Source organism: Nanorana parkeri, unplaced genomic scaffold, assembly GCF_000935625.1.
Source record: "Nanorana parkeri isolate BGI_ZX_2015 unplaced genomic scaffold, ASM93562v1 scaffold155, whole genome shotgun sequence".
Lineage (NCBI taxonomy): Eukaryota > Metazoa > Chordata > Amphibia > Anura > Dicroglossidae > Nanorana > Nanorana parkeri.
Window position 1 is genome coordinate 323,633 of NW_017306423.1, and position 14,189 is coordinate 337,821.

The 14,189-nt window shown below is 41.2% G+C and overlaps 1 protein-coding gene across 1 annotated transcript; it reads left to right on the forward strand.

Annotated features, from left to right (window-relative positions):
* Positions 1 to 2,016: 2,016 nt before the first annotated feature.
* Positions 2,017 to 13,810, forward strand: LOC108785319 (cell surface A33 antigen-like). Its single transcript, XM_018554366.1, has 7 exons — positions 2,017 to 2,059; positions 2,934 to 3,284; positions 7,081 to 7,344; positions 8,077 to 8,188; positions 10,085 to 10,163; positions 11,309 to 11,395; positions 13,697 to 13,810. The coding sequence occupies exons 1-7, from the start codon at positions 2,017 to 2,019 to the stop codon at positions 13,808 to 13,810; spliced, it is 1,050 nt and encodes a 349-aa protein (XP_018409868.1).
* The last annotated feature ends 379 nt before the right edge of the window (positions 13,811 to 14,189 follow it).

Below are 14,189 nucleotides of genomic sequence, written 5' to 3' on the forward strand. Positions count from 1 at the left end.
CTGTTGCCTATTAGTCACACCCACAAAAAATGATGTCAGCTGGGTGTGTATGGCAACAGGGAGGTCCGATGCGCACACAAAAAAATGCAAATACTACCCCGACCGGAAAATAGGAATTCCACACCCCTGCTGCCCCTCTACTGCCTGCTGCCCCGAGGCCCGGCCTCGGTGGCCTTGTGGGAAATCCGGCCCTGTTCACAGGGCTCAACGTGTTGTGTTTTTTCTTTTTGTAATAAAAACATCAGTGTAATTTTATGCTCTGATTGTAATGTGCTGCACTGCAAATAAAAATGCAATGTCCATTTTTCCTTCAGCATATACCAATTCAGTGTGTTGGTGTGAACGGAAGCTGTAGTACATAAGGCACATTGCATCGTTGTCGCTTTATGATTGCATTGGGCCGCAGCCGGTGGGAACGAGCTTCCTTACATGCTGCTTTTCTTCGGCTTCTTGCAACAGTGTTTTGGTTTGCTCTCCTCAGTACCATTAAAGGAAGCGTTTAATTGCTATGACTTGAGCAATTAACGCTTAGTGGATTTCTTTATGGGAAATCTTCCAGTTTCACAACTTGTTTACTCAACATTAGCTGTGTTATGAGACACACAAGTAAGATGTTTTCACTCCGAACCCAATGAGATATTTCCTGTAATGTGACCAATCTCAGGTGCAGATATAATAGTAATAATGGCCATATTTTTCCCTGCCTTCTCATAGCACAACTTTTTATTTTCCATTTTTGAATTTAAAACTTTTAAAGGATATTTATAGTGACACTGAACTCAGGAGTTACATCTTAAAAATACATTCAAGCAGTGGCGTAACAATCGCCATAGCGACCCAGGCGGCCGCTATGGGGCCCGGCCAGGCATCCCTCTGATGCCTGGCCGCTATGGCGTCTCTGACATAGCTCAGCAGCAGCTGTGAAGGAGAACATTCCCCCTCACAGCCGCTGCGGAGCTGTGTCAGTGACAGACAGCAGATGCGGCAGAATTGGCCGGTTACACCGGCGTTTGCAGTAAAGAAGGAGGCGGGACCTGCCTAACAGCTACCCCGCCTTCTCTCACATCACTGGCCAGCGATCTAAGAGCAGGTGGGGCCAGTGATGTAAGAGGAGGCGGAGCCCATTGATAGAAGGAGGCAGAGCCCGGGGACGGAAAAGGAGGCAGGGGCCCGGCGGCGGCGACCACGGAGGTGACCAACGCTGACAGGTAAGAGGCGTGCAGCCTAACTGAAACCTTGCAGAGCCCACCATAGACAGTCTATGGTGGGCTCTGCAAGTGGCATAACTAGCAATCACGGGGCCCCATATAAAATTTTGCTATGGGGCCCTGTGATTTCTAGTTAGGCCCCTGCATTCAAGCACCTTAATCATTAACAAAAATGTATCTTATTTGTGTATCATTGGGCTGTAGATCTTCCAATCATCTCTGAATTGGTGCTGACGCTGTGCATGACCAGACCAAAAAACTCTATTGACTTGTGAGCCTTGTCTTTGTATGTTGCACGTAAAGAACTGGGTGCTTTGTGTATATCTGTTTTGTTGAAGAAAGCCCCTTTTTTTATGGAAGAATCATATTTGATGTTCAATAAACAGGACTTTATTTAAAATCCAAGGTACCCTGTGTTCTTGTTGTGATCTTGTGATCCTCAATTCCCTTGAATATCACAATGGAAACACCAATATATAAATATACCTTTATGGTACCATGAATGCTTATTTTATATATACATACAGAATGCATAAAAACAATAACATACAGGAAGATCAATGTATAAAGTATGGGAAATTTACCTTTTTAAGTTCTACTTCTATCCTTTTTTTTATTTTATGTTCCGGTTTATTTTCTGCTCATCCATAAACTTGTGGTTCATCAAGACACGTATGCAAAACTATGGAGCAATCAGCAATATTGCAGCAACCCATTTCCTTGCCATGATAGAAAACAGTCTAAACACTTATGAGGAAGCTTTCTCAGAGTAAGCAGGACACAGACAAGATTGATGGATCCATCAACCATGCATCTGGTCACGGGACTACTGCTAGGACTTCTACTAAAAGGTAAAAAATATGAGCATGTAGACCAAGGCTATAGAATCTTTTTGAAGGGCTAAATATCAGAATTGTCTACATATTGTAAGTTTAGGAATGGATAAAGTGTCAATGGGAATGTAGGATGGCACTGAAACACTAGGTAGATGATATTTCCTCAGACTATGTTTGAAAAGTTTAGCAAGATGATCAGATCTAGTTAAGGATTCTTGACTTGTGGGAGACCGGATGGTCAGGCCTATCAGATAGTACCCCATGTAGTTCTAAGTGAGGAGCACCAGAAGGAAACTCTGAGCGTATATAATATCTTTGTGTTAAAACAAATAGGAATAGAAAGGCACCAACATATTTTGGGTTTTAAGTACCCAATTTAAGAAGGCTGTTTGTTTTAGTTGTCCGGTAAATCTGTGTTCCAACTGCTAGCTGTGATTTCCAACATCTAGATATTTCCGAGATGACCTGAGCAGTAGAAGTTGTTCTAAAGCTGTAAATATTTGAGTCATTTTGGTCTGAGAGAGCTCACAGATCAGGATCAAACAGAAACAATAAAAGGTTGTTTTTTTTAAGGGAAAACATGTCTCTGAATATGGCATAATCCATAAGGAGATTGGATCAACCACTCACTGTCATGCGGAGACATGCATTATAGACAAAATGAATAAGGCTTAGCAATTCTAAGAGATATATTAAAAAACAGAATACTTAAGAACTGACCCACTTTCAAAGAATACCTAGAAAGCTGTAGGTTGCCATATTTGACTTCCATTTGAGAAAGACAATTGCCTGGCTATTTTGACGATGATTAGGCTTCAATGTGCTAGTGTTCAGACTTTAATAAAAGCTTTCTGTTGGATTGTTAACTGCATGTTTTGTTCTATTCCAGATCATATGATGAAATCAGTAGAAGCCCAGAAATTTGAATTCCCCAAAATCGTAAGGGCTTTGGAAGGTTCCTGTGCTGTCATCTCATGCAAGTTCACCTATACTGGGCCAAAGCCAATCATCAAAGGGCTCCAGTATAAAAATAGGAACCAGAAAGAAATCTATAACATCAAGAATTCGAGTTCATTTTTGGGACGTGTGTCTTTAGTGGGTGATCTGGCCAAGGGTGACTGTACTGTGAAGATTGATAAGTTGAACATTGCAGATGTTGGAGACTACTTTGCCCATATTGACTCTGATCCACCAACATCAGAAGTAGAAAAGGGGAATTCTGTTTATCTTTACATTTCGGGTAAGTAGAAAAGTCTAAGCTGAATACAGATCAAATTGCAAAGGAAATCTGCATGGACAATATCACATTCATGGGGGATTTTCATGAGGATTAAGTAGGGATGCTGGCTGACCTTATGGGGAGAGTCTGGGAATGGGGGGCATATTGGACCTGTCTGCTGAGGGGGTGTGACCATGGCACCCTTCATTCACAGTAAAAATTAAGCAGAGAATGTAATGATGTTAGTGCACTTCTCTGTATAATCCAGGATGGCCTACCGCTGGGAGAGAAACCTTTGTGTCGTGATCAGTCTGAAGACATCAGATAAGTATGAGATTGACAAAAAAAATGTAGTGGGGCATCCAGGGAGAAGTGGGGTTTTGACTGGGGAGGTGAACCCATAGTTGTGCTTCAATATAAAAACCCATTGTTCTAAGTCAATCCAGAGGAACTCATTGGAATCGATCATCTGTGAAAAGATTTGGAAATTTTTTAAGGTGAATACTAAGGTGAGCCATGCATGTGTAGATTTTAGTGCAGTCACTGTTTGACCAATTATTTTCCACCCAGCTCACTCAATTTTAATATATTAACTTTTATCAAACCAGGTGTCGTTTGCCGGGCTACCCAACGCTTGAATCTTGGCCAATTCAGCAGGAATCAGTCAAAATTTGAGTCATGTACAGCAGGCTTAAGGGGCTGCTACCTTGATGAGGGAATTTACTACCTGAACTCCCATGTTGCTTGCCTTCTTCAAGTCTAGCAATTTGTTGGGTTATGAAGTCAGAATAGGAGACCCCAGAGGCTGCAACTTTAAAAAAAAACTAGTCAGTGTTTATATTTATATGCTCCCATGTTCCTTTTAAATGCAATTTCCATGTAAGAAAATATAATTCATCATAAGACACTGAGCCCATCGTAGGCACCTATGGCTTTTTTATTTGTGCCTGGCTAGCACAGACATTACCAGTATTTTAAATAGGAGCTATAACACCAGTTTATATTTATCACATTGCCTAATTAATAAATTAAGGGTTGTTGCTTATTTAGACTGATTAAAACCTGAACTTCAACCATTTCAAAAAATAAACAAAATGGGATCCCATGCAGCGTACAAAATAAAAAAAATCCAGTTGCAATACTCTCTTTCAATTTGGAGCTGTCCCCTGCAGTACTCACTTTTTCACCATAAGAGGTCCAGAATCTTCCGTGTTGAATAAAGCGGGACATAATTCAGTCTGAAAAACTAAGGCCATACTAAGAATTTATGATGTCATGGTCCTGCCCCCTTAAAGGGCATCACAATAGTAAAACATACAGCTTGGGGAGCCTTCTAGGAAGGGGGGATTAAAGTCGGATGCCTGAACTGGAAGTTGGGCTTAATACATGAAACATATTTACTATGGATTTCTCTTCTTTCCCTCCTTGTTTTTCCTTCTCTTCATTCTTGCCGTCCTCCCTTTCTTCCCCCAACCAGCTTGATTCCTTCCTTATCCCTCCCTGGTGTCTGTATTGGTTCAACATGCTAATGTAATAGATAAACTTATACTTGCTACTAGCTTTTCCTGCTCATATCTTGTTCCTGCTCATATCTTTTACAGGCTTTCCAGAACCTATTACAGTATCTGGTCCTGAAGAAATGACAGAAGGAAATAACTATTTATTCACTTGTGGTACCACACACACATGTCCTGGTAACCCACCAATACTCAGATGGAACTTTAGGAACCTGACTGCCATAACACACAACAGATTGCTGCCAACTGGAGATTGGGAGACCACTTCAGTAATAAAATACAATGCAGACTCAGAGGACAACTCAAAATTCCTGACATGTTCTGCAGAGTATTCTAACAGAGAAGGAATTCTGAAGCTCAACATATTATGTAAGTAACTTTGAAATATTGCAGTACTGTTATTCAAATATAATATAACATAAAATAAGCCAACAGAAGGAAGGAGGAGCCAAGAACTTCACTGTGCAATCTGCCTGGTGACACAAATGCTCTTCTTCAAAATCCTCCTGGCCAGGTCCGGCTCCTTGTGCGTACAATGCTCAGTGCGATCTCCACTTATTGTGATAGAATGTCACACTGCACACCATGGTAAAGTTGTCTCTCACTTGTATGATGGCCAGCAAGTTTTCTCCTGATGGTTGGTGCAGGTCCAGTGGTCCGCAGCGATGTCCCCGCATCTTCTGTTCTCTTCTCCTAAACCTTGTCCCTAATGTGTTATCATGCATTTCGATTGGCTGTTGATCTGTAAATGTGCACTATACTACGCAATCTGGTTACCAGACGTAACTTTAGATGATGAGTTCCTGGTCAGAAACCTACTCTAAACTAAAACTCTTGTCCTACTCTACTGTTTGACTTTGAGGCATGGTTTGTGGACCTTCTTGCACAGACCTCCAACTCATATCCTGTTTTTATTTGCCACCATTTACAATTGACCCTTTTCTTGAAATCCTAATATCCTGTGCTGGACACTCCGTTAGTGTCCTGATCCATGTGGTGAGACTTCCAGCTGGTTGACTAGTTTCTCACTTAACTCTATTTGGGGCTGCTCAGCTCAGGCTCCCTAATCCACAAAATAAGAACCTGGAGGCAGGCCATGCGTACAATTGGGTAAGTCTTTGATTTTGTAAAGAAGACAACTTTCTAGGACAGGGGTTTAAGTCAGGAGTTTTATTCAGCACAGCATCACACAAAAGAAATATCAGCACTTCCCCTTTAAATGGTGTGGCTCAGATAGTAATGAGGAAGTCCATACAGCAGTTGCATGAGATCAAAAGTAATGACTTCAGAGAGCTCTATCTGGGACAGGCTGTCTCAGACTAGGCAATACTTGCTATTAGATGTCCTAGCACAAAGAGGGTTCTTCCAGGTAACAGGTCCAATGGTCCAGGAAGGGGATCTCTGGTTGTCAGCTGGCGTTCACTGGCAATAGTGGAACGCCATACTGATCTTTCTGTCAGCCTTTTATAGGAGAGGAGTGTGGGAGGAGCTGCCGACGTCATAGGGGCCGATGCGTTCCACGCTGGAACGCATCGGCTCCTCTACTTCCGTCCCGGGGCTTGCGTTCCACGGTGGAGCGCAGCCGCGATCGTTACACTGGTGATTACTCTAAAGTTTAAGACTGTTCCTTTCTTTCTGTCCCAGTAACAACAGTCTTCAGAACAGAATCAGAGGGAAATTTCCCCACAAGCAGTAGAAAGATTTTGAAAAAATAGGGGATAACCCTTCCCCACTCTACAGAGAAATTGAAAAAAAAAACTATTTAACGGAAGTTGTACATCAACAGTTGAGTAAATGAGAAAAGTTATTTGGCTTTCTTCCAATTTAAGAACAGGAACTTTAAATCAGAGGCTACTGTCTTCCATTAGGATCTAGGAATCAAACGACTGTAATTAACCCACTTAGATTACATTTGAAACCAAATCAATAGGTATTAGGAAGTACTTAACTTGAAGTGGCACAGGTGTCATTTATTAGAAGTAGTGAAAGCCAAAAATGTATCAGCACCATCTACTATAAAGCAAGATATAGGTCTTTCTAGAGTAGATGGAGAGCATTGTGACTGTGGCTATCGAGTCTCAGCTAGTCATGTATTAGATTTTAGCCATGCTTATACATATTGCACAGGTATGGTCCAATTTGGCACAACAAGGCATAAGACAAAATCTGAAAATGCATTTCACGAAAAGGGAGTTTTTTATGATACATGGTGCTTTAGCAAACAGCATATCATTCAGGTAGGGTTTAAGTCTACTTTCAATTAATCTGCTGAGCATAATGGTATCTTTTTTTTTTCCTAGATCCTCCAAAAATGGTGTCTGTCCGAAGCACCCATGAGACTGGTCATGTGAGGAAAGGAGAAAACGTTGCACTGACTTGTCAGGGTTACGGAAACCCAAATATTACCAAATATACTTGGTACAAGAACAATCAGACATCCCACACCGATCATGCATTTATAACCCTTTACATCAATAGGATGACAGAAGACAAATCAGGACAGTATTATTGTGTGGCTGGTAACAAGGTCGGGGAGACAAAATCTAAACCAATCACACTGCTTTGTAAGTACATTGTATTGTATTGAAATCCTTGCAACAGGGATATAGATATAAATATGACAAAGGTTCTAATGCTTCCTCTTGCTATCCACATTGAACAACTATATATTAAAGTGGACCTGCACCTCGTTATACTGTGCAAGATGGTGCCAGGTCCGAAAGGCAAGCATTGCCAGTGGCTGCTTGCCAAGTCAGTTTATGCGATAGACAGTCCCACTGGCAAACATTAAAGTGTGCAATTGGGAGAGGTGGCTCAGTGGTTAACTAGGAAGTTGTAGTCAAATAATGAGCTTTCTCCAGCAAGCAATATGAGATGTTTGCTAAGTGGGACCTGGAGCCACCATACTGCACATCGGGTAAAGTGAACGTTACCTTAAAAATCTAGGCCAATCTTGGCCAGGAAGCAGAAGAACATTATTCTGCAGATCATTGCTCCATGTAGCAGGCTGGCAGCAATAAGCCATTACCTCACTATTAGAAGCAGTATTGTCAGCATGCTGTGTGTGCGCCTTCAGTTACCTGGGCTGCCTACCAAGTCTATCAGTAAGGCAGCCCAATGTCCAAGCAGAACAGCCCAATGTCCAAGCAGAGCCTACCATTTCTTTACTGCTATCTAAATCTCTGTTTTTGAGATGTTTACTCACCTCCTCTTTAGTTTTGGTTGTTGTCCCAATTTAATAATAACCAAAATGTGTCAATATGGTGTACATGTATAGCTCGATTTCTTTTTATTAGGTATTGACTGTAAGTCTTCACGAAGGTCACACATGGGAGGAGTGGTGACAGCTGTTGTGTTATTGATAGTAGTCACTCTGATATTGGCAGTAGTCACTCTGATATGGTATAGGTAAGTACTATGAATTTTTCAGAGGTAAAGTAATTTACTCCCCCCCGTCATAACATACTAATGCTTGCTTTGCAATGCAGACCCTCTATTTAGCTGCCAGGAGAGAAGTGACATACCCAAAACCTATGAGTATGGGTGATTCTCATGTAATTATCTCCTCCTCTCCCATGTGAAAATCAATTTCTCATGTGATTGGCCCAGCTCTGTCCTATGTGAGTGGTGGAGTCCTCAGCTCAGTGTTAGTACCAAAAAGTCATTATGGAGCTTCCCAATCCAGGTAGACAAGCAACGTGGAAAGGGGAGTATATGTGTCTCCCATCCTCTGGTACTCCCTAGTCCAGTTATTATTATTATTGGTATTTATATAGCGCTGACAATTTTACGCAGCGCTTAACATAGTGCACATTCACATCAGTCCGTGCCCACAAGCTTAAAATCTAAGCACACAATATCATATGCATACTTACGAGGGCCAATTTAGACAGGAGCCAATTAAAGGAGAACTATGGGGTTAAGACTTTTCCCCATAGTTCTCCTTAGGGTAACGGGAGGAAACAAACTAGTGTCCTCCCATCACCCTAGGCTCAGTATACCGCGAGCTGTAGGTAGAGAGCCGTGACAGGATCGAGAGGTGAGCGAACGCCGGTATATGTTCACTCACCTCTCGATCTACTGAGCCGACCTGTGACAGTCTCATTGTCACAGGTCGGCTAGAACTATGAGGTGAGTGAAAAGCACTCACCTCATAGTTCTCCATTGTCTTTGGAATATGGGAGGAAACCCATCAACTCTCACATGCAGGGCCTTCCTAACCTTATTGTACTGAAATGTTATTGTAACTGTGCTGTCTCCCCAATTTTTTGTAAAGCGCCGCAGAAACTGTTGGCACTATATAGGTCCTGAATAATAATAATAATAATAGGGATGCTGGGAGCTTGGTGACCCTTTTTCTGCACCCTGCACAGCCATAGAAAGGGCCACATTAACAGGGTATACAGCTTTATAAATTGCTGATGAGAGAACACAAGGAGCTGAAAGCTGCTCAGTAAAGATTTGGGGCAGGGGTACTCCCTCAAATGTAACTCTAGATAGGTCATTGACTGATTAGAAGGAAGGAAAACTAAAAACATTAATGTTTAATTAAAACCACACTAGTTCATCCAACCGATCTTTCTAAGGTAAAGTGAGCTAGAACAACCCCCCCAGCTAATGATGTATAAATCAGAGCATGACAGTAATGGCTCTTCCATTATTCAAAGTCAGAGAGAAGTCAGAACCCCTGTTCTGCAAAGCTAATCCAAATCAGTGGCATAGAAACTACTGAAGCCACTGGATCAGTGTGACAATCAGGAAACTAGATTTTCAAAAGAGGAGGCTAACATTGGCATTTATGCTTCCTTATTAATGACTTCCCTTAATTCAATCTGGTATTTTGCCCATGCAGGTCAAAGCAGCAGGTTCACTTCAATTCCCTCCCTCCCCAATAGAATACCCTCACCTTTCCTTTGCTCCCCTACTGCTATGTTCAGCTACTGGAAGCAACAAAATAATTCCAGACATGGAGAAGCATGTGAGTTGCTTTGTGTTGGGTTAGTCACCAAGCACCACATGGGGAGAGCCCATAGTCAGGTGTGAGCTATGACATAAGCAACTCCATAGCTATTTCAATGCCTTGTGACTAAGTGAAGGAAAGATGAGCTTATGCTGCTTGGAAAGGGATTACAGTGAACTTGATGCTTTCTCCTGCATGGTAAAAGCAATGGCTTACTCCTCTGCACTTGTGCGGTAACCAATTATGAGAAAACATGTGCCATGCTGACTTAGAAAGTATTGCGCACACTTTGCACAGTTTTAGCCTGTATTATATTAAATACGGCAGCTAATTTCTGTTCACAGAAAGAAAAGAGCTTCAAGGCCACCAAGACCGGCAGCTGAAGAAGCCTCTGCAAATACCCATATCTACATGAATATTCAGGTCAGTATTTGTCCTTTAAGGCACAAATGCTTTAAATATTTTTGCCTTTTGTAGTTTATTTTACGATGAAAAGTTCAGAAATAAATCAGAACTCAGTCATTTAGGGAACAAATCATATCTAAAGCCATTTTATTATTTCATTTTTCACAGAGTAGGGAATGGGTACAGCCCCCTTTTTTAGTTATATGTATCCAATTGGGAAAATATCTCCTGAATTATTTTCCTATAGACACTACAGAAAGTATGAACAAATCTTTTCAAGTGAGGGAAATCCTTTCTTCTTTCGTTCCCAAAATAACAATCATCCCCAAGGTTTCCCTTTTCAACTGCAAATTTAGGATTTTCATTCTCTTTCTGGCCCGCACAATAATAAAAAGCAAACCATGACCAAGACAGAAGGCAACCCAATGGTTTTGGGGACAAAATCCTAGGATACTCTGTAAAAACGAAAGAAACTTGGCACCTAACATATGCACTGCTGTTGAGCCACCTCATGTACTGTTGTATTTGCTTAGTATCTTGAGGGCAGAGTGTCACAGTACTAAGGCTGTGAGTTCCCAGGCGAGCAGGTGGCATGGGATCCCCCAGGGCGTGGAGTCTAAGGGCCAGCCGGTGTTCTGCCAGGGACCCCCTCACGGAAGTTTGGACTTAACTGCGTACTGACCCCAGGTCACGACCCCCAGGTTCACCCTGCTTGCATGGAGAGTACCCGAAGACACAGTGCAGGCAGGGATGGATGGATGGAGGAAAAGGAGATCCAGATAATCACGGGAAATCAGGTCAGGAACAAATGCACAGAAGGGGCTCAGTTACAAGTGTTGCTCAAGCAACCCGATGCAAGTCTGCACAGGATTTAAATAGGAAAAGGGCTAGGAGGCAGGACAGGAAGTAGCAGGGAGGAAGGTATATTAACCCTCAGGTGAATCGGATGACACCCCTAGCTGCTAACACAGTGCAGCAAGAGGAGAGAACATGCTTGTGGAACCACAGGTACCAGCAGACCGATAGCAGCTAAAGGTAAGGACACATGCAAACAGTGAGACACAGATCAGCTCTGCAGCTGATCTGTGACACAGAGTCATAAAGACTAAGCAGAAGTTGGCCATACCTTTGTTGTCTACTAACTTATACCTTGAATTTTCTAGGTCCCCAATCACCCAAAACCTTCTCCAGAAAGTCCTTATGCAGCATTGCAGACACACAACAGATGCCCGAACTATGAACAAATACAGGTAACATCCTAAGAGCTCTTGTAGTTACATTTTGTAAAGAGACCCTGTCACCAACCCATGCCTATTAAGATAAACTTCTCCAGTGAAAGTACTTTCATAAGCATATGGTAGGCTGTATTTGAAAATTACCATTTTGGACACTATGCAGTCTTTGTGTTCCAGCCACATGCAGTTGCATCCGTCCCCAGTCCTGGCAAGAGCAAAGGTCCTGGCAAAGGGTTTGGGAAGCCTTACATAGTCTGCAAACACTGTTAATGCAGATGTTCCTGGCCAGAGATGACATAGTAGATGTATAAATTGAAGAGCAACACCAATTTTAATAGTCCAGATACAACTTTATTAGATAAGAGTCAGGTGGACATTTAAGTAGGGTATCCAACTGTGGAGATCTTTTGCATTGCAGAAGCTGCCTCACCCATGTTCACATGAGACCCTATCACCAACCCATGCTTATTAAGATGAACATCCCTAGTTAAAGTTAAGTTAAAAGGCCTGGGTTGGTGGCAGAGTCTCTTTAGGGTTAACCCAAGCTAAAAACATTATTATATGGCCTACAATCATTACCATTTGAATGAAGTTACCACAGGTTTCCACCATATATCAGTAGGGTTGAGAGCTGTGATTTGATTTTGTTGTAAAATTATCAGTTTGGCCATCAGCTACATTAGGTTAAACTAGAAACTCTGAGTTTTGCTTTTTGATGGGAAATTTGCTTGAGGAACATTTTGAAGATTTATTTATGGTATTTTAGCTTTCTTATTTTGTTTTATTTATTTATGTATTTATTTATTTATTACCTTTCAGGTTATTTCTTTGGATGAGGTTTAAACATAGGAATCTATAGGAAGCTTCTAATCTGTATAATGGCTTGCAATATGCAATTAGGGGACAATTTTATTTAAAGTGCATTGACAGACAATGTACAACCCAAGCAATGAGATATTTACAGATGGGGCTAGCCATGATAAACATGACTCCCCAGCCCCTACCAGCCCCCTCCTAAAAAGAGAACTATGGGGTAAGTGTTTTTTCCACATAATTCTCTTTAGGGTCACAGGAGGACATACACTAACCTCTTCCCATGACCCACATCTCAGTAAATCGCGAGCTATATACTGAGAGTGCTGTAGCCAGGACGGATCCCGACAATACTGTCGAGATCCATCCAGCTGCCTATCTAGAGGCAGAGCCAGCTGTGCCCCCCCCACCTTCGTTCCTCCACTCAGTACTGGAGGATCGGCGAGGGGAGGGGGAATCCCTGTGGGGAGCGGTGACTGACAGTCACCGCTCACTGCAGGGAGACGATCGGGAAGTGAGCAGATTGGTGCATGTTTTTGCTCACTTCCCGATCGATAGAGCCGACCTGTGACAGGTTCTTTGTCACTATAACTATGAGGATGAGTGGAAATCACTCACTTCATAGTTCTTCTTTAACCATACATAGAAAAAGGAATCTAAGACAAGTAAGATTTTTTCAGCAACTAAAATTAAAAGCAGCAATTTTGTATTTTTTTCTGAAGGTTATGCTACATCAATGATACAATGTAACAAATACAAAGTAGATATTTTGTTTCCCTATTTGGCTGCAAAAGTGGAAATGCACTTCAAAATTGTGACACCTTTGATATTATTTTCAGCAAGTTTAAATCAAGAAAATATAATAAAAGATAAGAGGCCATCTGAAATTACCAAATAACCATAGTAATAGTTGTTGGACTTAGGTGCTATTGTCATTTTCGTATAACTTGGATGTTGATTTAAAAAAGTAATCAAATAAAGAAAAATATATTCTTTAAAAAAAAAAAAAGATAAGAGAAAAAAAAACATTAAATGTAAAAAGATATGAACATCACAGAAAAAAGTAAGATAATGTGAAGAAAAAAGGCCAAAAATAGAACACTATCAACTAATAGTCCAAAGAATACTTTTTCTCCACTGGCTTAAGTAAGTAGCAAAACACAGACTACTATCTTCAAGGGCCCTGTGGGCCACGCAATGTGACAAAGGGCCCTCTGGCTGCAGGTTGGCACTCGGCCCTCTGGCTGCAGGTTGGCACCCAGGGCTATAGGTCATATTCTTTGAATACAGCACCATCTTGTGGCTGAGAAAGATTCCCAATCACATAGGGTAGAAGGCAGGAGAGGCCATATTTCATATATTTTTTTTACTCAGACCTGGCACCAATGGATCACAAAAATGAATGTGATTGTTATGTGAAATGAATGTATGTGTGAATGATATAGTTCTCAATTTTGTTTTATGTTTTATCTCAAATAAGTCACACTGTGCCATTCATTGCAGCTGCAAGACAACAAAGCAATGAACAAGCCAACGCTTCAAGCAACGCCATCCTACTCGGAGTATGAAGAGGTCATTCCATTCAGAAGTCTACAAAATAAAAAGTGGAAATATTAATTTCTTCCGCCTTCATTGCATCACCATTTTTGCTTTATTTTCTTTATAAATAAATCACTATGCAATATATAAATAATGTATTTCTATAAAATGCTACATTAAAAAAATATCCTATATAACACATTAAGCTGCATTAAAAATAATGTATAAAGTGGTTCTAATGGCCGGCTAAAGCATTCCAAATTGATGCAAGAAGGTCATTGGGATCTTATAACTTTTTTCCATCATGACATGCGGCAGTCCAATCCAACTGCATCTAAATTAAAGAATATAAAAAGGGGCCTTATAGATATATTGTAACAATTTGCATACATTTCACAAGGTGACATAAAAAACAGGTGAGAAGGAATCGACTAAAAAATAAATAAATAAATTATAT

Excerpts from the sequence above, each read along its gene's own strand:
- LOC108785319 (XM_018554366.1), top strand. The coding sequence starts at position 2,017 with ATGCATCTGGTCACGGGACTACTGCTAGGACTTCTACTAAAAG. Across the intron at positions 7,345-8,076 it reads TAAACCAATCACACTGCTTT|GTATTGACTGTAAGTCTTCA; the intron begins GTAAGTACATTG and ends TCTTTTTATTAG. Across the intron at positions 8,189-10,084 it reads GTCACTCTGATATGGTATAG|AAAGAAAAGAGCTTCAAGGC; the intron begins GTAAGTACTATG and ends TTCTGTTCACAG.